The 26,382-nt window shown below is 50.5% G+C and overlaps 2 protein-coding genes across 2 annotated transcripts; both read left to right on the forward strand.

The window, feature by feature from the left end:
• Positions 1–1,996: 1,996 nt before the first annotated feature.
• fcgbp (Fc gamma binding protein) lies at positions 1,997–13,486 on the forward strand (the record flags this gene model as incomplete). Its single annotated transcript, XM_084442042.1, has 17 exons — positions 1,997–2,635; positions 2,777–3,344; positions 3,453–3,718; positions 3,853–4,188; positions 4,301–4,874; positions 5,051–5,250; positions 5,497–5,499; positions 5,803–5,944; positions 6,412–6,740; positions 8,111–8,690; positions 8,844–9,442; positions 9,818–10,385; positions 10,587–11,179; positions 11,301–11,868; positions 12,278–12,477; positions 12,697–13,080; positions 13,196–13,486. 17 exons carry the CDS (start codon positions 1,997–1,999, stop codon positions 13,484–13,486), a joined length of 6,840 nt encoding a protein of 2,279 aa, XP_084298168.1.
• Positions 13,487–17,690: 4,204 nt separating this feature from the next.
• LOC311312172 (FXYD domain-containing ion transport regulator 6-like) lies at positions 17,691–26,382 on the forward strand (the record flags this gene model as incomplete). The annotated part of the gene is made up of 7 exons (XM_084442043.1): positions 17,691–17,742; positions 19,424–19,453; positions 20,859–20,882; positions 21,473–21,547; positions 25,371–25,407; positions 26,233–26,270; positions 26,354–26,382. The coding sequence occupies 7 exons, from the start codon at positions 17,691–17,693 to the stop codon at positions 26,359–26,361; spliced, it is 264 nt and encodes an 87-aa protein (XP_084298169.1). The 3' UTR covers positions 26,362–26,382.

The following is a 26,382-nucleotide window of genomic DNA, read 5'->3' on the forward strand; positions in this document are numbered from 1 at the left end:
GCTGTCTCAACAGGCCACACCTGCACCTGGCGCTTCTCCAAGTGTAACCACGTCTTTGAGCAGCTGCTCCCAGTCACCAGTTGGGGCTCCAACTTCATTGTGCCTCCGATCAGTGTCCAGAGTCGCTATGACAGTGTCTACGTCCAGGCCTCACAGCCCACCCGTGTCACAATGCAGAAGGGCAGCAATGGCGAAACCATCACGCTGGCCAGAGGGCAGACAGTGGAGTACCGACTCGGCCAACCGGACTCCCTGATTCTCCAGGCCGACCATGGCATCCAGGTGTTGCTGTTCTTCAACGGGGTCATGTTAGGCTCGGGCCGCATGTACGACCCCTTCCTGATAGGCGTTCTGCCCACCGGGCGCTTCTGCTCCTCCTACTTCCTGCAGGGCCAGGACGACTTCGAAAACCACGCCCTGTTGGTGGCGAAGACCAGCGAGGTGGCCATGCTGCGCTTCGATGGTAACGCCCTGCCCGGCAACGTCGCGTGGAGGGCAGTGCCAAAAACCGAGTTCTCCTGGGCAGAGATGCTGGTCCCTCTGAGCCGCCCTGCCAACAGACACACGGTGGCTCTGGGCTCACCCTTTGCCCTCTACAGTGTGGGGTTCACCCAGATGAATGGCTATGGTTCCCCCGCACTCTGCAGCCAGGGCCAGGCAGGTAATGTGAAGGGACCTCCAACTATTGTGTACACTGTATCCATCACAGAAGTGTTTTGATAATCAACTTGAAGAAACGTTTAGTGTGTTTCACTTATAGTATGTATAATGTCCTTTAGTATTTTGTATTTATAAAGTCAAACAAGCATACTGCAGTAGTCCTCACCATAGGCAGTACAGTGTGGAGTCTGTTCTATTGTCCCAGGAGGTGAGAAGGTGGTCAGTACCAAGACTGGAACCTGCTGGGCCATTGGGGATCCGCACTACCGTACCTTCGACGGGCGCTTCTTCGACTTCATGGGCACGTGCACCTACGTCATCGCCAAGAACTGTGTGGCCAATGATGGCCTGCCCGCCTTTGAGGTCCAATCCCAAAACGAGAACAGGGGAAGCCTCAGGGTCTCATACGTCGCCCTGGTAACAGTGAAGGTGTACGGAGTCACCATCACGGTGGTTCGGTCTGAGACTGGTCGTGTGAGGGTAAGGCTCTCTCTCTGTTATCCATGCTAAAGGCCTAGAATTAGTGTCTATTCTTCAAATTAATTATTGAATCATTGACATTTTTAGTTTTGCAGTCATTTTTCTCCCAGAGCTTGCGAATATAATGATTATGGTAGTTGTTTTGAATGTGGTAATAATGATGGAGAAAATTATGAATGGTGATTGTAATGGTATCACTTTTCCGTGGTCTCTCCTCCTCCTCTGCAGATTGACAATGGTGTTTGGAGTCTGCCCATGGCCGTGGACAACGGCAAGGTGGTCCTGTTTCAGAGTGGTCGCTCTGTGGTCATCGAGACTGACTTTGGCCTGACCGTAAAGTACGACTGGGTGCACCGCCTCGTGGTCACTCTGTCCGACAGCTACGCCGGAAAGACCTGCGGCCTGTGCGGCAACTTCAACGGCAACCCCAACGACGACTTCTCCACGCCGTCGGGCTCGCAGGCGGGCGGAGCGGTGGCGTTCGGTAGCAGCTGGAAGGTCCCGGGTCTGGTGAAGGATGCTGTGTGCAGGGATGAGTGCGTGGGAGGTTGTGCGGGCTGTCAGCACAGTCTGATGAAGACGTGGGAGGGAGACTTGTTCTGTGGGGTGATTAGCCGGGTGACGGATGGCGCGTTCCGACACTGCCACAGCGTCATCGACCCCCGTATCTACGTGGAGAACTGTAAATACGATGTGTGCATGGGAGGCGGCCTCAGGGATCTCCTGTGCCAATCCCTGGAGTCCTACTCTGAGGCTTGCCAGGAGGCCGGAGTCGAGGTCTTCGACTGGAGGAGACTGGCACACTGCCGTGAGTAAACCTTTGTGATGTTTGTTGAACGGCGCATAATCCGACAGCATGTTGTTGCCCCCCCTGACTAGCTCCCCTGTCCCAACAGCTGCCAGGTGTCCCGCCAACAGCCACTATGAGCTGTACGGAAATGCCTGTCCTGCTACCTGCTCCGACCCCAATGCCCCCTCCAAGTGCCAGGCGCCCTGCGTGGAGAGCTGCACCTGTAACGCCGGCTTCGTTCTGAGTGGAGGGAAGTGCGTGGCCGCTTCCCGCTGCGGCTGCACGCACCAGGGCCGCCACGTACCCGCCGGAGACTCCTTCTGGGGCGACCAGACCTGCGCGAGCCGCTGCCGCTGCGTGCCGGAGACCGGGCGTGTGGAGTGCAAGAACACAGGCTGCCGGGCGGGGGAGCAGTGTCAGGTAGTTGATGGCATCAGAGACTGCCGCCCTGTCTCCCACAGCACGTGCCAGGCCACGGGTGACCCTCACTACGTGACCTTCGACCGGACGAGGTACGACTTCCAGGGCACCTGTGTGTACCAGCTGGCCGGGCTCTGCTCCAGGGACCCCGGCCTGGTGCCCTTCGAGGTGCTGGTGCAGAACGACCACCGGGGCAGCAAGGTGGTTTCCTTCACCAAGCTGGTGGAGGTGAAGGTCTTCTCCCAGACCATCGTCATCAGCAAGGAGCACCGAGGCCAGGTCATGGTGAGGACCGTACATGTGTCATGGTAGCTAAATCATCGGTGTGAATGACATAGGAATCAATGTGATGTGGGCCAGCCCGTGAAGGTTTGCGGGGATATAACGTATGATGGCCTGTGGTATGTTTCCTCTTATCTGCCTCAGGTGAACGGAGAGCTGGTGAACCTGCCCGTTTGGCTGAGCGGAGGCCAGGTGTCAGTTTACAGAAGTGGCTGGAACGCGGTGGTCACCACCACCTTCGGGCTTATGGTCACTTTCAACTGGAACAGCGCCATCTACGTCACCCTGCCCAGTACTTACATGGGCGCCGTTTGCGGCCTGTGCGGAAACTACAACGGAAAAGCCCAGGACGACCTCACGCCCAAAAGTGGTGGCGCCCCGGTCAAGGCGGCAGACTTTGGCGCCAGCTGGCGCGTCGAAGAGATCCCTGGCTGTGTGCACGGCTGTAAGGGAGTCTGTCCTAACTGCGACGTTACCCAGAAGAGACAGTACGAGACCAGAGAGTTCTGCGGGATCCTGACAGACCCCGAGGGTCCGTTCCGGGACTGCCACGCCAAAGTGGACCCAGCGGGCTACTTTGAAGATTGTGTGTATGACGTGTGTCTGTACAAGGGCAGGAAGGATTATCTCTGCCAGGCTGTCACTGCCTACACCTCAGACTGCCAGGCCATCGGAGCCAAAGTCTACAGTTGGAGAAGAAGCAATTTCTGTGGTGAGAGCGGTTCATTTTATACTTCGAGGACGAGCCATTCTTGAAAGACAGACATACAGTAAGTAGAATGAGATCCTGTCTTCTGATATTGAATCTTCCCGTCCTCAGAGGCGCGCTGCCCGGCGAATAGCCACTACGAGGTGTGCGGCTCCAACTGCCCCGCCACCTGCCACAGCCTGGCCACTCCCCAGGGCTGCCAGGAGCGGTGCGACGAAGGCTGCTCCTGCGACGAGGGATACATCCTCAGCGGGGACCGCTGCGTCCCCTACGCCGAGTGTGGCTGTATCTATAATGACCGTTACTTCCAGACCGGCCAGGTGTTCTACCCTAACGGGAAGTGTGATGAGGAGTGCAAATGCACAACGGATGGAGAGGTACACACAGACACAAAGACAGCGCTAGGCCAACAGTGTATATTGGTTAAATACTGAACTTCCTTTTGGTGGATATATCTCAGTGAAATACATACTTCATCTCGTGTTCAATAAATGCAATATATTGTTCATAGGTGGAGTGTAAGAAGTTCTCCTGTGGTCCAAATGAGAAGTGTGAGGTGGCCAACGGAGTCCGGAAGTGCCATCCGGTGGGTAAGGGCGTGTGCCAGGCTTCCGGTGACCCCCACTATATGTCTTTCGACGGGCGAGCGTTCGACTTCCAGGGCACTTGCACCTACACCCTGGCCAAGGGCTGCGGGCTGGAGGGTACCCACCTGGCCCCCTTCTCAGTGCAGGTGGAGAACGAGCCATGGAACCAGGTCAGCGCCAAGGTGTCTGTCACCAACCTGGTGGCCCTGGAGGTCTACGGCTTCACTCTCATCTTCAGGACCAACATGTTTGGAGTCCTGGTGAGAACAGAAATCACCATTCCTCATCTCAATCACTCCGATTAGAGCTTATATTCTATAACGACGCCGTTCGATATCAACTTGTTTCACACAAGTGTCTGCTCTCCCCCAGGTGAACGGAGTGTTCAACAACCTGCCTGTGAGTCTGAACGACGGGAGAGTGCAAGTGTCCCAGCAGGGATACCACTATGCCGTCACCACAGACTTCGGCCTGATCGTGACCTACGACCTCATCTACCACATCACTGTCACCGTACCCGGCAACTACCGCGACAAGACCTGTGGCCTCTGTGGCAACTTCAACGGTAACCGCGACGACGACTTCCGCCTGCCCAACCGCCAGCTCACCAAGGACATCAACGCCTTCGGGGCGTCCTGGAAGGTGGCGATACCGGGCGTGGTGTGCAACAACGGGTGTTCCGGAAACACGTGTCCCGTGTGTAGCCCCTCTCAGAAGGCCGTGTTCGTGAAGCCCACCCGCTGTGGGGTCATCACGGCGCCTAAAGGCCCCTTCGCGGCCTGCCACGGTAAACTGGACCCCGTCCCCTACTTCAACGACTGTGTGTTTGACGTGTGCACCTCCAAGGGTGATGAGAAGGTGCTGTGTCACAGCGTGGCCGCCTACGCCTTCAACTGTCACATGGCAGGGATGGACGTCAACAGCTGGAGGACGCCCTCGTTCTGTCGTAAGTCACTAAGAGACTCGCTGCCATTTGAACGCAAAGCCTGCCTCTACTTTCTTATCCCTCTCTCTCTCCCTCTAAAGCCACTTCAAACATGATTGTGTAGTAATATCAGTTTCCTACTGTTTGCTTCATCGTCAGTTTTCACATCCTTCCTTTCTCTGTGTTTTTCTCCACAGCCATGAATTGCCCGGCCAACACGCACTATGAGGTGTGCGGATACGCCTGCTCCTCGGCGTGCCCGGGCCTCTCCGAAATAGTCCCGTGCTCCCCCAAGTGTTCGGAGGTCTGCGACTGTGACGCCGGCTTCCTCTTCAACGGGCAGACCTGCGTCAAGGAGGAACAGTGTGGCTGCTATGAGAACGGACGGACCTACAAGGTACGGAGTACAGATGGGCTCTTCTTCGGCATCTGCCCTTCTTGGTGAAATGTAAAAGTCTGAAGTAAAGTAATACGTCAGTGTTAAGACTTCTCTATTGGATAAAGTGAGAAGGGTAGGTTTGTGTGTTTCCTTGCTCACTGACATACAGCCGTCTGAGATGTTAATACCGTGTGTCTGGTATAGAGTGAGTGTGTCTGGTGAAGCGTGAACATCCTGCCGTATTTGTGTCCTCTCTGGGCTCAGGAGGTAGGGCCCAGGAGGTAGAGTGGGCCGTCCAATGATCGTAGGGTCGGCGGTCAAATCCCGGCTCCTCCTGTCCACATGTCGAAGTGTCCTTGGGCAAGACACTGAACCCCAAATTGCTCCCAATGAGCAGGCTAGCACCTTGCATGGCAGCTGCCGCCATTGGTGTGTGAATGTGTGTGTGAATGGGTGAATGAGAGGCCATTGTAAAGCGCTTTGGATAAAAGCACTGTATAAGTGCAGTCTAAGTGCAATTTACCATTTACTTTCTGTGTCATGTGTGTCTCTGTCTCTGTGCCTGCACAGCCTGGTGAGGTGGTGTACGAGGACGACTGTAGCCAGAAGTGCACCTGTGACCCAGCCAAGGGCCTGGTCCGCGTTCCCCACTCCTGCCCCAGGGACACCAAGTGTATGGTCAGGAAAGGAGTCAGGGCCTGCTACAACACAGGCAAGGCCCACTTAATCTTTGATTTAGCTCTAATTTGGAACATCATATATTTGACCTGTCAAATAGACATTTTATTACGTTCTAACTTTCAATTCAATTCAAACCTTTATTTTGACTCGTAAAAGCACTGAGGTTTCCCTCATTTTCAGGGTTGACGAGTTCACAATAGACACAAACAAAACAAATGCATACACAAATCAATTAAAGCAATCAAATCCATTAAAACAATTACAAGGAGAAGTGCAAACATCCAGAGCCAGAGACTTAAACTCCATAAATGAAGGAAGCACCTCAAGCTTCAGAGTCAATTGTAGGCTATTCCACGTATGTGGAGCACCATGAATAAAAGCAGACCTTCCATGTTCTGAATGCACTCGTGGAACCTTAAAAACAATCCAGTCTCTTGCTCTAGTCTGGTAAGGCTAGTAAGCTAACTAGCTCAAGATGACCTTGTTGACCCTCTATAGATCCCTGTAAGGATGCCAGGTGTCGCGTGAAGGAGACGTGTCGCGTTGAGAAGGGCGAGGCGGTGTGCGTTCCCCAGTACACGGGCACCTGCTGGGCCTGGGGAGATCCACACTACCACACCTTCGACGGCTACAACTACAACTTCCAGGGCACCTGCAAGTACACCATCTCCAAGACGTGCGGCGACCTGGCCGACCTCACGCCCTTCTCTATCACCGAGAAGAACGACCACCGTGGCAGCAGAAGAGTCTCATACGTCAGGGAGGTCCAGGTGGCTGTGTACGGGTCTACCGTCGCCGTACTCAAGCACCAGATTGGACGGGTCATGGTAAGGCTTTACCCTGGAGCTCACTACTCTCATTGCACTACTCTATGTTTGTGATTATGGTTTTGCATCTATGTTGGTCTATTCCATGTCTACTGTATGTTACGTCCACTGTATTATGTCCATTATGTCTATGCTACGCTAGATACCTTGTATCTCTGTGCATGTGATGAATAAAACTTGAACTTGAACTAATGTGTACTGTATGTCTGTAGCCTGGCTCCAGCCCATGAATCGCACACCCACTTTAATTTTCAAAATGCGATACAGGATTTGGAAAGGCTCTCGTCCAGTGCGATTTCTAGGTTGGAATTCCAACCAGGCTAATCAGCGTTAGAGGTCTTCTCGGGTCCAAAAAGACGGACCCGAACCCGAATGGATCCGATAAATTCGTTCCGAGATCCGACTGGATCCGATCATTTGAAAAAAATATATATACCGACCCGAATTTGTCCCGAGACATTACAGACCCGATCCGATAAATGTCCGAGAGCAGGAGTAGGACAGAGACCCGAGTTCGGGTCGGGTCGGCGGATCCGACAGACTATTTAAAGTTGCTACTAAAATGCCACACTGCTAAAAACGTTTATCAGGTCGTAGTCTCCCTACAACATATGGTAGCCTCATACAATCAATCAAATAATCGATCAAAACAGAAAGACCTAACGTGAAGAACTAGTCTAGGCTATATGAAATCAATCGCTATTTATAACAGCGCCTACTTTCTTCTCCTCTTTGTTGACAATATGCATGAAGTTGGCCCAGACAGAAGAGGTGCCGGTGGGTTTGACCTCTTTATATTCATTATTCTGTAACTTTAGTTTAACATCAGACAAGCTGCTAACGGTGTCCATCTTTCTTTGTTTGCTATTTTCCCCGCTCTGTCTCAACTCGCAATCACGCATGCGTTTCTCTCGTGAGATTCAGCGCTGCGCGCCAAAAGAAAATAATGATTAAAAAAAAGAAACGATTCAGCGCTGCGCTGATCACGGATCTTCTCAGATCCACTCGGGTAATACATATAATGATAAACAGACCCGGGACCGACGGTAATAGAATGGGATCCGACCCGGACCCGACTGACCATAATAAAACGAGGAAACGTGGACCCGAACCCGTACGGGTCTCGGGTCGGGTCTCGGGTCCCTCGGGTATACCCGACCCGTGAAGACCTCTAATCAGCGTCCCTTGTTTTTTTTTTGTTTTTTTTGAGTGCTGTGATTGGTTAGGGATGAACTAATCGCTGAGGACACCCTGTTCGGCAACGCCCATTTCAGAAAACAGTGGAAGCTTGTTTAGACTGAATAATGAAGTGAATCAATGTCTGTATGTCTGTATATTTAACATATGTCCTGTCCCCCTCTGCCCCTCAGGTGGATGGAGAGGTGATGAACCTGCCCTGCTACATAAATTCGGGGCGGGTCATCGTGTTTCAGCGCGGTCACACCGCTGTCCTGGAGACGGACTTCGGCCTGCGCGTCTCCTACGACTGGAACAACAGACTGGTCATCCAGCTCCCCAGCAGCTACTACGGCAGCATGTGCGGCCTGTGCGGCAACTTCAACGGCCGCGGCGACGACGAGCAGCTGGACGCGGTGGGCAAGGTGGCGCCCTCCGTGGAGGCCTGGGCCAAGAGCTGGAGGACGGCCGACCAGGAGGGGGACCCTTCCTGCGCGGACACGTGCACGAGGGACTGCTCCAGGTGCGAGATCACCCAGCGTCACCTCTACGAGGCGAAGGAATACTGCGGCGCCCTCACGGCTAAGGCTGGGAGTGTGTTCCAGCGGTGCCACGTGAAGGTGGACCCCCGGGCCTTCGCGGAAAACTGCGTCTACGACGTGTGTGTGTACAGGGGAGACCGGAGGGCGCTGTGCCAGGCGCTAGCCTCCTACACGGAGCAGTGTCGCCAGGAGGGCGTCGTGGTCAAGCAATGGAGGACCACGTTTGGCTGCCGTGAGTAAACGCCCCAGGATCAGCTCGTTTTGATTTCTATTAAAGTGAGGCGTGTTATCAAAGGAGATGATAACAATTGGGTAGTGTCCAGCACTCTCTCTCTCCCAGCTGCACTGATCCAGAACGTTCTCTCTCTCTGATCCCTTCTCCTAGCTATGAGCTGCCAGCCCAACAGCCACTACGACGACTGCGCCCGTCCGTGCCAGCCATCCTGCCCCTTCCCTGACCAGCCCCAGTCCTGCCCCGGCACCTGCGAAGAGGCCTGTGTGTGTGACAAGGGCTACGTCCTCAGCGCCGGCGTCTGCGTGCCAGAGAAGACCTGTGGCTGCTCCTACCAGGGACGCCACTACAAGCCCGGCCAGCGCTTCTGGGCGGACGAGGCCTGCGGGCGGCTGTGCGAGTGCGACGCCAAACTGGGCATGGTGCTCTGCGCCGAGGCCTCCTGCTCGGCCGGCGAGAAGTGCGGCGTGGCGAACGGCGAGCGTGCGTGCCGCCCCACCGGTCACGCCACGTGCACGGCGTCCGGCGACCCCCACTACCGGACGTTCGACGGGCGCCGCTTCGACTTCCAGGGCACGTGCGTTTACCAGCTGGCGGCGCTGTGCTCCCAGAAGACGGGGCTCGTCCCGTTCAAGGTGACCGTGCAGAACGAGCACCGAGGGAGCAATGCTGTGTCTTACACCAGGATCGTCACCCTCACTATGTACGACGTCACCATCACCATCAGCAAGGAGTACCCCTTCAGGGTCCTGGTGAGTATATGTCGCAGCCAGGATCAGGGGTCTATACAGAAACCAACCTTACATTCAGTACTGTAAAGTACAGTACAGTAAAAAGTGGTGGGGTTAGTGCTGTAGATACAGGAACAGAAGTAGCAGTCAAACGTGTGTGTGATAATGCTCTGTCTCCCTGTGTTAATTCTTCCCTCCTCATGTTAATTCCTTTCACAGCTATATTTAATTATCCGTTTTGAGTTTATGATCCGGACGGACGTAATTGAACTAAGATTTAACTGAGTATTAGTCTGGATTAGTAAACACTGGGGAGTTATTAAGTGTATAATCTCCTATGAATGATCCTCCTTCTCTCTCTCTCTTCCTTTCTCTCGTTCTCTCTCTGCTCTCCAGCTCAATGGACAGCTGGCGTCGCTGCCGTTGGAAAATCCCGGTCACTTCATCGTGTTCCGTAGCGGCCGCACTGCAGTCGTGGAGACGTCCGCCGGTCTCGTCCTGACCTTCGACTGGCGTAGCGCGGTGAGGGTCACCCTGCCGAACACCTACCAGGGCGCCGTCTGCGGCCTGTGCGGCAACTACAACACCGAGCCCCGGGACGACATGGGCATGCGCAACGGCCAGACGGCCCCGGACGCTGCCGGGCTGGGGGAGAGCTGGCGCGTGGCCCAGGTGCCGGGCTGCTCGTCCGGCTGCCAGGGGGCGTGGTGCAATGCCTGCTCCGCCTCCCAGAGGGACGCCTACCGCGCCCAGCGCTACTGCGGCGTCATCGCCGACAAGGCGGGTCCCTTCGTGGACTGCCATGACCGGGTGGACCCCGCCGGCTTCCTGGAGGACTGTGCGTACGATGCCTGTCACTACCGCGGTCACCAGGGAATGGTGTGCGAGGCCATCGCGGCCTACGTGGCGGCCTGTCAGAGCGAGGGGGCGAACGTCGGCTCCTGGAGGACCCACGCTTTCTGCCGTGAGTCTTAGCTGCGTCTTCACACCTCTCTCAAGCCGAACAGGGCCCAACTGTCACTCAACTGTTACTCAACCGTTAGTGTATTGTTTCACGCTCGGTAACCATAATCGTCTTATCATCTCATGTCCATATCGGTCGACACCTGTCTCCTCTCCCTTCTCCTCTTCCTCCTCCTCCTCCTCACCCTCTCCCATCCCACAGCGCTGGCCTGTCCAGCCAACAGCCACTACCGCCTCTGTGCCCCCGGGTGCCCCGACACCTGCGCCGGCCTCTCCTCCCCCTCCAGCTGCCAGCGGCCCTGCGCCGAGGCGTGCCAGTGCGACGACGGCTACCTGCTGAGCGGCGAGGCGTGCATGCCGATCGCCCAGTGCGGATGCGTCTACGGCGGGCGCTACTACAGGAAGGGCGAGGTCTTCTACCCCCAGGCCCAGTGTCTGGAGCAGTGCCGCTGCGGCGAGAACGGAGCCGTGGCGTGCCAGAAGGCGCGCTGTCGCGCCGGGGAGAGCTGCAGGGTGGCGAGGGGGGTGCAGGCCTGCCACCCGGACGGGGAGGCCAAGTGTGTGGCGTCGGGCGACCCTCATTACGTGTCCTTCGACGGCCGTCGGTTCGACTTCCAGGGCACCTGCGCGTACACGCTGGCTAAGGCTGACGGCAGGGGCGAGCTCACGCCCTTCGCCGTCACCGAGGGGAACGAGAAGTACGGAAACGGCCGGGTCACCGTGACCAAGACGATAACTGTGGCGGTCTACGGCTATGTCATCAGCATCGAACACGGGATGAACTGGAGGGTGATCGTGAGTAGACAGACCGCTCCAACCAAACCTTCTATGGTTTGAATGCATGTTTTTTTTTGGTACCGATCTCGAAACCTGCCGTCCGTCTATACGCTGCGCCCGCGTCCTCTCTCCTGTCCAGGTGGACGGCGAGCTGCTGAACCTGCCCCTGTACCTCAGCGACGGCGCCGTGACGGTGGTCCGCCAGGGCAGGAGCGTGGTCCTCCAGACGGACTTCGGCCTTCGGGTGCTCTACGACACTGTGTACTACGCGGAGGTCATCGTCCCGTCCACCTACCAGGGGAAGATGCTGGGTCTCTGCGGCGACTACAACCGCCACTCGGCGGACGACCTCCGCCTCCCCGGGGGCCGGCAGACGGGCAGCGTGGATGAGTTCGGACGCTCCTGGGCGGCGGGGCCCCCCGGCGTTGCCTGCGGCGGCTGCGGGGATCAGTGCCCAGCGTGCCACCAGGCCAAAGCCGCCCAGTACAGCAGACCGGACTCCTGCGGTGTCATGGCGGCCGCCAACGGGCCCTTCCAGGCCTGTCACGGCAAGGTGGACCCGGCGGCGTACGTGGCCCACTGCGTGTACGACGTGTGCGCCACGGACGGAGACAAAGAGACCCTGTGTAAGGGCGTCCAGGCCTACGCCATCGCCTGTCAGAACGCCGGCGCTCAGATCCGCGCCTGGAGGAGCGCCTCCTTCTGCCGTGAGTACCCGCTTCACGCGTTAAGCCCCAGACACACTGGAAGAGTCTGACGCTAGCGTTTTGAAGTACACCAATTGTTTTAAATGGCCGATCATGCACCAAAAGCGTTTTGAGGCGAGTCAAACTGCCTTGACGCTTCTACTCCCAACTTGTTTACATTTTGGAGAGTCAAATGGGGACAAATCAATCTAAATTAAATCAGCTCCCTATCAAAGCTGACGCCTGCAGTGCGCCATAGGAGCGCCAAATGAGGCGAGTCAAATGAGGCTAGTCCAAATGAAGCGCGTCAATTGACTCTTCCAGTGCGTTTGGGGCTTTACGCGTTACCTTTCTAGGATCTGCGAGAAGCCCCGTGTGCGGAGTGTGACTGTTGTCTGTGATGGTCGTCCCCGTCCCCCCCCCCTCACAGCTGCGTCATGCCCTGCGAACAGCCACTACGAGCTGTGTGCCGATACCTGCGCCGACTCCTGCGCCGCCCTGATGTCCGCCTTCACCTGCTCTGACGCCTGCTTTGAGGGCTGCCAGTGTGACCCGGGCTTCGTCTCCGATGGCGATAAGTGTGTTTCCATGGAGACCTGTGGATGCTTCTACGAAGGGCGGTACCTACAGGTGAGGTGTTGCATGTCATTCACATGCTATTCCTACTTCATATATGGACTTGTAACCATTCCCAGGTTAGGAAGAACCTTATATGGCAAGGTCACAGTAAGGCAGCTTGTGGTCATGCAACAGTACAAGTACTTCAAGCACATGAATAGACTTCAAGCATACAGACGCACACATTTAGACTGTTCCATCATGTGAATGAGTGTGTGTGTGTGTTTCCAGATTGGCCAGACAGTCGTGGACAAAGGCTGCAGCTTCAAATGTGTGTGCCACACCTCCGGGTTGGTGCAGTGTGAGAAGCTGGCCTGTGCCAGCGGCGAGGTCTGCGATGTGAGGGACAGGGTCAGAGGATGCCACGCCCAGCAAGGCCACTGCCAGGTCAGCCCCGCCGGTCACCTGACGTCCTTCGACGGCATGGCGGGGCTAATGGGAGGCCAGGGCGCGTTCGAGGTGGCGTCCATGTGTGACCTCACGTCTGACCTGTGGTTCCGCGTGGTGGTGGACGTACGGGCGTGCAGCAGAGGGGCTGCCTCGGGCGTGGCCAGCGTCTACGTCTTCTTCAAGGACGCCGGCACCGTCGCTGTCAACAGCGAACGCCAAACCTGGGTGAGGTGGAGGTCAGGTGGAGATGGGGGGGGGGGGGGGCGGGGGGAGGTAGAGGTGGGTGGTGGAAGGAGAACAGGGAATAACCACCAATCCGTCTGCTTCTCATGATTCACAGGTGAACGGTCAGAGGGTGGCGCTCCCTATCACATTGGCCAATCAGCTGTCTGTCCAAGTAACAGACCGGGCGGTGGTCGTCGAGAGGCTTTCTGCCATGCGAGTCACCTACTCCGTCTCCCAGGAAGTCATCGTAACCGTCGGCAAAAACCTAGCCGGGAAAATGTGTGGCGCCTGTGGCAATTACAACGACAACTCCAAGGATGACATGAGGACAGCAGATGGGAAATCCTCCTCTAACGTGGCTGTGGTTGTCGGCTCCTGGAGGGCTCGGGACTTCCCCAGCTGGTGAGCGTTTAGTGGGTTCTAGAATCGCTTTCTGACATAGAACAATAGAACTATTCCCTCCAACTCTCTGAGAGTCTCTCAACGATGTGGAGCAGAGAACTTGAGATTGCCAGATCGAGGGCCCTTCCAGCTCTCCCTCTTCACTCTTTCTAGATTTCTATCTTGAAGTCCATCATGACCTCGTATGCAAATTGCAAACACCAGCAAAATCAGAAGGTGGAGATGAGGTTGAGCTACAACTATTCAACTGTTTATTCTCTTAGCAGCGTACCAAACAAAGACTCTGCAGAGCCCTTTTAAGGGAATGAAATTGTGTTTTTTAATTGCATTTGGTCCAATTTAATTAAGAAACTCTGGAGAATCCCCCATGGTAATTACTGATTAAAATTCAGGTAAGGCTGGCAGGAATGACCATCAGAATATCCCAAGCTTGCGAACTTGCAATGCAATGTGATCGCTTGTCAACCAAGGACAGTTAAAAAAAGCCCTCATCTGGGCTCTGTTCATTTTGATCTGTATTGTTGTGCGTCAGTGTCTGTCCGTAAGGGAGGCTTTGTGTGGCTGGTCCGTCTTCTTTTGTTGGACCTCAGTCTGGCCACTTTAGAGGTTGGTTCTGATTGCACACATCAGTCTGCCTCATCATCATTAAAAGTAGTCTACTCTGCTGCTGTATTGTCATGGAGCCATTGTTCACTGTTGTCTCTGTTGAGTGCCTCCATCAGCCATCTTCTCGCCAAACATCGTCCCCCGGAGTGGCCCGGTGACCCCGCCCTCTTCAGTTTGGCTTAATGTGTTTGACTTGGCAGGTTTCCAGAGGCCTGAAAACGCAATCTGTAATCGTTTCTCCTTTACATTCCAGTGACCTGTAGAAGACGTGGATCCTGGGACTCAACACTATCAGTCAGCCGACTACAACTATGGGATTGATGTTTGTTTGTTTATTTGTTATTGTTTATTTGTATCCCTTTTGTTGTTACCAAGGCAGCTACTCTTCCTGGGGTCAAAAGTTTTTTGTTTTTTTTATGTACAGACTGACTGAATCTTATCTCATCTTATCTTTTTGCACTCACTTATAGAGGAATGTGAAATTATTGAGTTTTTTTGGTATGATAATTTCTTAATGGTGGCTCACTGCATTGTTTCTCACTTATACCACTCTTAAAACTTTAACAAAAGCCTCTTCTGAAAAAGAATAAATGAATTAAAGCATTAATTTTGTCCTGAATCAATACCACCATCTGGTGGTGTGTTGAATATTCTGTCCTCCATGTGGGAGAGGAATAATTACATAACACTGCCATAAGCTTGCGAGAGTATGTCCTGTGCTGCTCTATAGTCCATACTGTCAAAAATGAACTAGTATGGCTGAACCAGTCACAACTTGCCATTCAAACCACATTCTTTTCGAGGCATGCCCTCAAGTGGTAATATGTGGAGTGGTTATATATATTCTCCTTGTCCCATTATACAACTAACCTCTCCCCAAACTATGAAGCTTTGAATATGAAACACTTCAATCAACACTCAAAAGCTGCGTGTTACATTTGGAATTTGTCACAGTAGTGTTCACTTTGGAGAGGGTAGTCCTCACCATGGTAGGGAATACCTGACACCCTGCACTCTGACGCTGCTCACTCAGAAAGTCAAATAAAATAGATAATATTCCCTTCACACTTAGACTAACAAGATGATTAAATTAACATTAACATTAATTAACATTAATTAACATTAGTAACCTAACCTAACCCTAAATAAGCATTAGTTAACAGTTAACTAATGTTTTTTGTGACCCTTATTGTAAAGTGTGACGTAAATAATAATAGACTAAATGTATATCCTTGGGGGTACTTTGTTGTGGCACAGCGTAGCCTACGCATAGGTTACATATGGCAACAAAAGGAGAGACATGACATAATTAACGGTATAAATATCAAGCATATAGGCCAGTATGTCTTGACCAGATTGCTGACGATAATCAGATTGACCTGAGACTGACCCTATGAAGCCATGAGCCTTTCCAAGCAATCAGATTTCTTTAAAGTTAAATTAGTTTTGCTACTCACAAAAGTACAATTAAATAAGTAAATAAACAAATAAAACAACGGCGACATTCGAATCACGAATCTGTTCTTTCCATAGCAGATCGTCTAGTTGTTTACACGGCATGGGTAATTTAGAAGCGGAGACTCCCGTCTTAGACCAGCCCCCTCCCTCTTTCGGACCAACAGGCACTCTACAGACCAGTCTATCGCCTCCCATAATAACTGCACGTTGCTGAAAAATAACGGGATCCGATTTTCATAAATTTTAAAATCGACTGTTTGCATAATTTACATTGCGTGTTAATCGCCCCTATTTCAGCTTTATAGCTCAGTGGTAGGATATTTAGGTGCGTTCGGTGTTGGAAAGTGCTGTTTTTTTCTTCATACCCGGCCCGAAGCCCGTAGTCTCTGTTGTGAATTACAGGGTAAGTCACTTTCAATGTCCTACTGTACACATGTTCTCTATGCGTAAAACGTGCGTATGGAAGCTACCAAACGTTTTGTTCGTAAAGACACTTTTTTATTGATAGCCTATCTGAAAGTTTTTTAACTTATACAACAGTTAGTTTGAACTTCCCTATTCAAGCTCTTTCACAACCGTTTGTGAACACTTTTGTATAGCCTAATTAACAAAATAATACAATAGTTGTTGTATGGTAAAGTATATTGTTTGTTCTTTTTATTTGCCTTTTCAGGGCTTTCTCCCCAAAATAATATGTCCTTGGCAAATAGGCTAATACAAGGTAATAGTTGTTGTTCACTTCAATTTATCAGGTAAAACCCATTTCCCCCCAATCTCAAACCATGTACAGCGGTCAGAACGCTGACAATATCATTAGACTTTTCTGCTTTGCAGCAAGTCTTGCTGCATTCAGAAGATTAAAACCTCTATTGGCAAGCTCTTTGTTAACCATGTTCTCAGGTTTGGAGTGTTAAACTAAAAATCTCTCCAAATCTAAACCACCTCACTCGATCTAGTCACATCTCCCCGAAGAGCTCCCCGCCTTGGGCCAGAGAAGAGAACTACCAGTGCAAAAATGTGTATTTATGCATGAATTGAGTAACGGCAACACATTTAAGTCTTTGGTATGTCTGTATATCTGTGTTGAGAGAGAGAGCTTTAGACCACCCTGCTATCTCTGTGACGTGAACAGATTTGTGGTGTATTACAGCCTCAGTGCAGTGCTGCCACAACAACAACTAGAGTGGTTATTTGGTGAGGAAAGCTAAGCCTGTAAACACATGTTGTTGGGATGTATTTGAATAGACTGACTGGCAGACATGTGTAAGGAATGCTCTGTGTGAGAAAAACAGACTCCAGCAGTGGTATGTGTCAAGCATGGGCCATGACTACACACACCCCGGCAGAGAGAAGCTGAGGAATTATGTCTGTTAACCCACTGACTAAATATCAACTGCAATTCAACACTGGTCATACCCTGCACCCCACTAGTGTCAGGTCCCCATGCCCCAAGGTCCTCAGCCTAAAATAGACCCCTCTTCCCTTACCCAGTCAGGGGCTCTTCACATAAGAAACCCTGGTGGATCTGGTTGAGACGCGTCTAGACAAGACCGTTAATAACCTTAAACATACAATAATGTTAACCCAATGGGTCAGTGAGAGAGGTCAACGGGGCTCATTAAAAGCATCATAATGGATCAGAAAGCCAAGAGGGCTCAGAACAGGGTCACAAACTAGTAATCAGACATCAAGAAGTTTGGGATGGTGTGATCTAGATTCTGGTATGGACCAGACCTTTGCCAGGCCTGATTTCCAGAACAGTCCTTGCTTATTACCAGTGGGTGTTGAATTTGAGGTGCTGTGTATGTGTGTATGCTTGGGAGAGAAGCCGGTGGTTACAAAGCCGCATGTGTTTAGTACACAGCAATACTCACATCCACAGGCATCTAGACACAAGACTGTGTGACTGTGAAGAACCCAGACTAAACAGCACTAGTCTAGACTAAACATTTGTTTGGAGTTTTCCATGTGGTTCTCAGTGGACCACCATGTTTGGTCGGCAACTTGAGATTAAGGTGGATAAACATTGATTTCAAAGAAAGAAAAGATTGAGTTACTGGCACTGTAACTGTACACTGAACTTTTCCTTGTGTGTTTTTTCTGGTACTGTAATGTGCAGTCTTTCTCTCTTGTTGACAGGTAGAATGGATTGCTCAGTGTTGGTGGCGTTCTTCATCTGTGTGGCCCCGGCGTTGGGTGAGTACTGTCACTTTCACACCCTGGTTCCAGTTTGACAGCATGATGTTTGACTGGATTCTGCTGAGTCACGCCTCTGTGTGACTTCAGTTCACCTGGGGGAAACGCTCAGTAACAGCACAGCAAGCGTAACAGGACATTCCATTAGAGAATAGCAGGCCACCATCACAACACTTAGAGAACCATTTAGGCAAATGTCCCTCTGTTGTTGTCCCTCGTCTAGACAGACTCGGAGGCTAATTTGTAGCGTCAGCAGTTCAAATGAGTCAGTCTAGTGTGCTTATGTATTACAGGCTCAGCGTTTGGCAGAGAGATGCCAGGTAAGTTTCTATGTAGTGTCAGAGAGGAATGCCATGTGGGCCTTGTGCTTTTGCCTTGACGCTGGTAGTGCATGGTCATCTTTGTTACTGACTTCAGAGTTGTATCGCATGGGGCTGCAAATGTGTCCTGTCTTTGTCAAAGCTCTGGGAAGTCTGTTGTCTTCTTTAGCAATGCTACATATGACACTACTGAACTACACACATTTTGTTAAGATTTCAAGTTGTGAACTGAAGTACGTTGAAGCACTGCAGCTCACCCAGACCACTGTGAGACGAGGTCATTCCTGACCAGACAAAGTTATTTTTCTCATGCCAGGAATTGCTCTAATCGCTGATTGGGCCGGTAGCCAAGCTTGTCATATTGTGGTACCACAAGGCTCCACATTTTTACACTGTGCTTGCCATGGCTGGGACTTGGTACCCGGGCAAGTCGCCCGACATAGGTTGTTTTTCCTCATTAGGGAGTGCTTCGATGGCAGATTGACGGATGAGGAAGGATGTGTTTGCTTGTAACGAGGTCGGCCTGCTCTGCACTCATGGTCCTTCTACTGTACAGCCTGTTGTGGTTTACTATTCTCATTCTATATCGAAGACAATACTTTCACGTGTGTTTCTTAAGATGCTTTAGAGGAGAACCAAACGAAAAGGTCAGCCGATAAGGGAAAGGTCATTGTTAGAAGGCATTGATTGTTCACCCCCTAACCTAATTCCCTAAACTCCTTTGGTGCACGAACCGTGTACCTGGATGTGTGGGTGGCTGATCCAGACAGCGCAGCGACTACGCCGTTTTTCATTTCACAAATGCCTCTCTGAGACAAGTAACCTTTTGTTTATTCCCACATGGTTGCCCTCGCTGCACAACACACAAACACTCACAGAAACACACACACACACACACACACACACACACACGTTCACACTCCGGCTCTGTTTGACTGCAGCTGGAAATGTTTGTGGTATCTTGAAATGTTTTAGTTACATAACTGCCTGTTATAACTCTTTAGAGTCAATGCACTCATTTCATTGGGGCTGTGTTACATGATACATGTGGCTAGATTTTGTAATAGTCATGCTTAGTACACCTAATGGTGTCTGAGTTCTTTGGTGCATACACAGGCCCTGGAACTAGCCACATAGGGAGGGTCCTTCGTGTGAGGAGTTCATATTAGCCCTATCAGCTAGACAGCCCTATCTAGAATACAGTAGTTTCACTATTTACATTCTTTAGAAGTTTCTGGGCCTGCTAAGGCAGTTTAATCAGGTACTACATGTGTACATTTCCTCAGAGCCTACATAGTTTTCAACAAAAAGTCAGACTGTATGCCTGTCCATTAAAACTGCTTCCTCGCTTTCTTTTCCAGCATCGTCAATGGACAACCCGAGTACCAGAGGTAACGCAGTTCATCTCTCTCTCTGTCATGTCATTCATTCACATTTTTACATACATTTGCTCCTCAGGTAATATGACCAAGGAAGTTGCAGACATAACTAGGGTTGCAAAGGGGCGGAAAATTTCGGGTTCATTTCTGGAAGCTTTCCAGAAATTTACCATGCAGTAAAGCTCGGGAATTTGGGGTTGCGTTTTTGGTAGCCTATAACAGCTTTTTTGCAACAACTTTTTATTTTATAAATTTATTTTAGGATTTTATCAAATTTCCACCCAATTTGGCAGCCAATTGACCCTGACCTAGTGTCCAATTACACTTGTTGAGGAGTTGTCACACAGCCCGGCCGGCAGTGGCGGACTGGCCATCGGGAGCGCCAACTGGCCTGACCCGCGGTGAATGGCCTGCCCCCCCCCCCCCGTCAACAAATTGCGCAGCACCCCCCCCCACCCCCACCCCCCGTCAACAAAACGAAACTGAAGGTGTTCCATCTCACCGCGTCGGCTCGGCACGTGGCCTGACTGGGGCTACATTTCCCGGCCGGTCAGCAATATGAAGAGGAGAGACAACTCCTTGACTCTCAGCTCACAACTGTAATTCCAACACCCCAGCCTCAGCATCCGACAGGGTAACTGTGGTGCGACGAACCCTCAAGTCAAGATTAAACTAACCACTCTTGGGGAGTGTTGTCCCAGTAGGCCACTCCCTCTGGGATCCGGCCATACTCTGATCTGGCAAGACCACCAGTCACCAGTGGGCAGCTGCACCGGAACACAATGCATTAGACCGCTACACCCCCGCGGACCCCTATAACAGAGAACTTAAATGTAGCCTAGTTGGGGAAAAAACAAACATAAAATGCAATTCTAGATCTTGCAGCATGATCTTGATTAAAACTTTAATGCAAATTCAGTTTCAACTCTGCACTGTGCATTCACATGCACAGCTAATTCCTAGCATCCTGCACACGAAGAGGGCTGTAGAATCCATTAAAGTTCTACTCACAAATAGTCTTTTTGTATAAGAAATGTTTGCCTGCATGTCTGCTAAGACAAACCAAAATGCATATATTTATGCCTATATATGTAACCCCAAAATTCCCAGTTTATTCCCATTAATTCCCGTTAATTCCCATTAATTTGCATAAATACCCATTAATTCCCATGGAAAGTTTCTAACTTCGAATATTCCCAGAATTTTGCAACCCTAGACATAACAGGATTGGCAACTCGTTTACTTTCCCTCTGATTAGACCTGTGTGTGCATGCATGTGTATGCCACAAAACAGTTTATGATAGTCCATATTCCATCCGCTTGACTCTTGTCAAACTGCTCAAGAGAACTTCTCATCCATGCTTCTAGACTGACCTGGTTGTTAACCCTCCTCTCTCTTTCTTTCCTCTCCTCCCAGACTACGACAGTGCCTTCCAGTATGGTGAGTGTGGCGGGAGCCATCTTGGTTCCTGAACGTGAGACCTCGGACAGGAAACATCTGGAAGGTCAAGCAGGGTTTGTTCTTTTCCCTCCATTTTTCCAGGAGAGATGGAAAACGTTCACCCTAAGGGGTCAAGCTTCCGGAGATCAATCGTCAGACAGCTCTGATCCTGTCTTTATTTTTTATTTTTTTTTACTGATTTCTTGAAATAATCCCTGTCTCTCTCGGTGCTGTGCTGAGTCACTGAGAGCTTGGACCGCCCCTGTGCACACAGACAAGTTAAACACACTGAGCTTCAGTTAGGAGAACTAGTCTGTCCTCAATGATGAGTAAAGCAGGGATGTTGACAGAGTATTCATGGTTAGGTTGTGAATTGGTAGACTGTAGCAGATGGAGAGAAATGCTCTCCCAGGAATATGAATGATTTATATCATATCTCTCTACACAGCCTCACAGACACACAGCCATGTGCTCCACAGCACCTGAAAAGCCCAATACAGATGAACGGTTTCACTGGACATGCTCGGTACTTAGGCCCCTTACACAGACTATGTGGCTGTGATTATACAATGACTTGTTGTTGTTTACAGATTATGAGTCTCTGAGAATCGGGGGGCTGATATTCGCTGTGGTGCTCTTTGTCCTCGGCATCGTCCTCATCCTCAGTAAGTCTTACCTCATCACAGTCAAGTACAGGATTTGTCTCCCATACCCAGTCAGAAAACTCTTTCTCTCTCTCTCTCTTTCTCTCTCTCTCATCTCTCTCTTTGCAGTCTTGATAAACAAGATTGAGATCAGTTTTGATTTGAAATGGTTTTATTGAATTTATTGATAGGATGGCGCCTTGAGATGTAGCATCTTATTTTCGAGGGGGTCCTGTACTCCACTCTGCACTAGACACCCCTCCTCCAGGCGCCGCTTTACCCTCCACCCCTATAAAGACACGACAGTCACTACTACTACACTACTACTACTACTACTACTACTACTACTACTACTACTACTACAGCCACGACAACTACTACTACTACAGCCACGACAGTCACTATAACTACAGCCACGACAACTTCTACTACTACACTACTACTACACTACTACTACACTACTACTACTACACTACTACTACACTACTACTACACTACTACTACACTACTACTACTACTACTACTACTACTACTACTGTACTACAGCCACGACAGCTACTACTACTACTACTACTACTACTACTACTACTACTACTACAGCCACGACAACTTCTACTACTACAGCCACGACAGTCACTACTACTACAGCCATGACAGTCACTACTACTACACTACTACTACTACACCACTACTACTACTACTACTATACCACCACTACTACTACTACTACAGCCACGACAGACACTACTACTACAGCCACTACTACTACACCACTACTACTACTACTATACCACCACTACTACTACTACTACAGCCACGACAGCCACTACTACTACAGCCACTACTACTACACCACTACTACTACTACTACTACTACAGCCACGACAACTCCTAATACTACAGCCACGACAGCCACTACTACTACAGCCATGACAGTCACTACTACACCACTACTACTACTACTACACCACTACTACTACTACTACTACTACACCACTACTACTACTACTACAGCCACGACAGCCACTACTACTACAGCCACTACTACTACACCACTACTACTACTACTATACCACCACTACTACTACTACTACTACAGCCACGACAGCCACTACTACTACAGCCACTACTACTACTACTACTACTACAGCCACGACAACTCCTAATACTACAGCCACGCCAGCCACTACTACTACAGCCATGACAGTCACTACTACTACTACTACACCACTACTACTACTACTACACCACTACTACTACTACTACTACTACACCACTACTACTACTACTACAGCCACGACAGCCACTACTACTACAGCCACTACTACTACACCACTACTACTACTACTACTACTATACCACCACTACTACTACTACTACAGCCACGACAGCCACTACTACTACAGCCACTACCACTACACCACTACTACTACTACTATACCACCACTACTACTACTACAGCCACAACAGCCACTACTACTACAGCCACTACTACTACACCACTACTACTACTACTACTACTACACCACCACTACTACTACTACTACAGCCACGACAGCCACTACTACTACACCACTACTACTACTACTACTACAGCCATGACAGTCACTACTACTACTACTACAGCCACTGGTGTCCTGCAATCTTTTTTTTTTGTTTAGATATTTTTTAGGGCATTTCTGCTTTATTAGGGATAGGACAGGACAGAGAACAGACAGGAAAGGTGGGAGAGAGAGAGGGGGGGGGGGGGGGGGGGGACATGCAGCAAAGGGCATGGGCCGGATTCGAACCCACGCCGCTGTGGTAAGGACTAGCCTTTACATGGTACACACCCCTCCCCATTGAGCTACCGGGTCGCCCCAGGTGTCCTGTAATCTAAACCAGCCTGTAATAAATCAGTCATAGAGCTCCAGTGGGCTGACTGAGGGCGTATTCACATATGTTAGTGCGCACCATTGATGCGCACCAAAAGCGAAAGTGATACATTGTTTTCATTTCTCAGCTACTGCGGTTTGCTTTCACACAGCACTTTCTTTACTCTGGTCCAAATGCAGCACCACAAGTCACATGAAAAGGCTCAGTGCTGTCATTGGTCAATATCTTTCTGGGGGCGGGTGCAAGAGCGTCACGAAAAGCTTTTTAGGTCAAACATGTGGCGTGCACAAGGTAGTTGCGTCGGTCCGAGGTCGCGCGCTTTCACACCATAATTGGCGCGCACAAGAATTCGGTTGAAGCCGCTCCGAGACCACCCCTTCTGGAGGGTCTCGGCGTGGCTGTTTTGGTGCGCACCTGAGTGCTTTTTGCTGTGTTCACACAGGCCTAAACGAAGCGCTCTCGGGCCCAAAGCTTGTTTGGTGCGCACTAAATAGTGTCTGTGTGAATACACCCTCAGTCTACCGCCCTCCTCGCCGGCCTCTCCCTCTGCTAGTGCACATGGAGAGGGTGTAAGGGTTGGGTGGTGGGGGCTGGACCCAAAATGCAGACAGCAGGCAGCACTGGTTTAAAAGGGGGTTTTATTCTAAAAAATAAAAGGGGTAAAAGTATAAACAGAGGAAGAACGGGGAGCAACACACTAACAAAGACAATGAACTGACAGAGGACAAAGGAAACAGGAGGGCATATACGGTATACTCAGGGAGAACAATCAAGGAACAACGTACAACAAGACCTGACGAGACACAGGTGCAGACAATCACCCAGACAAGGAGGGATTCCAAACAAGACATCAACACAAGGACAGAGGGAACTAGGACACAAGGGAAGGGAACAGGGAACAAGGCTGGGACTTGAAATGGTACTGGACAGGAAACTCAGGGAAACCAGAAGGGGGAGCTAGAGGTGACCAGAGAACTAGGGACAGGGAGTGGAGAGGGACTGGAGTGACGTGGGACTAGTGAAGGACTGGTGTCTAGAGCTGGGGCAGGGAGGACGCAAACCAACATAGACATAGAAGACCAGACAATGAAAACAAGACGAAACACATGGAGGCAGAACAAAGCCAGGTGACAACGTGAACAAAGTGTTAAAGTCTCTGGGGGGAGTGTAGGAACAGTCACTAGGAGGGGAGGTGCTCAGGGTCCAGGAGGGTCCAGGGGGCACAGGAGCTCAGGGTCAGGAATCCGGCCGGGAACAGGGGGCGAGCAGAACGAACCAGGGGTCCGGGGCAGGGGCTAGGGTCTGGACCGGGAGCAGGGGGTGAGCAGGGCGAACCAGGGGTCCGGGGCAGGGGCTAGGGTCTGGACCGGGAGCAGGGGGTGAGCAGGGCGAACCAGGGGTCCGGGGCAGGGGCTAGGGTCTGGACCGGGAGCAGGGGGTGAGCAGGGCGAACCAGGGGTCCGGGGCAGGGGCGAGGGTCTGGACCGGGAGCAAGGAGCGAGCAGAGCAGACCAGGGGTCTGGACAGGGACAAGCAGAGTGAGCCAGGGGTCCGGGACAGGGGCGAGGGTCCAGACTGGGAGCAGTTTGAAAAGTAGAAAAGATATGCACATCACTTCTTGGGGTGCTGGGTTAGGTAATAATCACAATGAAAAAAATAGAACCGGTCAAATTTGACCTGACAAAGAGCAGATGCTCGAAATATATTGTCAAGTAAAGTTTATTCAGGCTTATACAAGTGTGCTGGTTCTATTCTTTTCATATTCTTTAGTTTCCCATGTATTCCCATAATATATTAACCATAGATGATTTGTCCAGTGTATTGCATGCAACTTCTCAGGTGTGGTCTTAAGACCCCATAATGCTATTCAGAATGTACATAATGTACCATATGACTTCAGGAGAGACACAAGTGTTTCAGGCATACAAGCTTTCCATAATGGTGTCTCACATTTTCTGTGTTCATGCAGCCCGGAAATGCAACTGCAAATCAAGCCCCAAGCCAGGGTAAGATGGGTTATGATAAGGAACAGCAGAGATTAAAAACATGACGAGAACCCTTAAGGGATAAACTGGGCTGATAATAACAATAAAAGGGCTCCATTCTGTCTTGGAATCGAGATAGTGGATTGGCCAGATAAACGTCTTCCTGAGTCATTGCATGTCCTAATAGAGAACCAGAGCGTAAGCAAGAAGAGAAAACATCCTTGGGACCTTAAATCAGAAAGAATATGAGTGGATGTGAACGGCGTGATAAAAATAATTTCTTGATCCTGATCGAATTGTGACATGACCATCACATATGATGTTTGTCAATTTAAAACATATTTTACTAATCTCGGTTATCTTAAGTTAGCTAATATTAGCTAGCCGACATTACACTTGTTTAACACTCACCAAAACCTTGCAAAGCTGATCTGGCATGCCAGCTCTTACAGAACTCATTACAGTAACTTTACTTTCACATAGCTGTGGCTCGCAACCTGGCCAGACTCATAGTGATTTCCACCTCTTTTAATAACTTTAAACTAGTTCTGGAATAACTGTGTTAGAGTATTATGACAAACTGAATTTCTTGACTTAAAATTATGTCAAATTATTGACAAACGTGTTTGGTCATGACACATTTCAAATTGGAACAATTTGTTTATATTATAAATATAAATATATATTTTTTTTTTTTTCCAAGAAAAGGTCCCATGGGATGGCTCTAGCTGCTTCTGCTTAGGCACTCTATGTAGCCCACATAATTAATAATACAATGCTGGTTTCTGAGTATTGGTCTTTAAACATATCAATATAGCCTCATTTAGTTTTCTGTATTGCTTTCAGAACTTCTGGACCAGATGCTGAGGCTGGGGTTGCAAGAGGTGAAGACTGTTAAGATGTACTTTTGAGTTTTTAATTGTTTATTTTATTGTGTCATTACTAATAAAGTTAATTCTTTCTGCAGTTGACTAAGCTAGTAAAGGCCCAATGATT

This window comes from Borostomias antarcticus (assembly GCF_949987555.1).
Source record: "Borostomias antarcticus genome assembly, chromosome: 8".
Classification (NCBI taxonomy): domain Eukaryota; kingdom Metazoa; phylum Chordata; class Actinopteri; order Stomiiformes; family Stomiidae; genus Borostomias; species Borostomias antarcticus.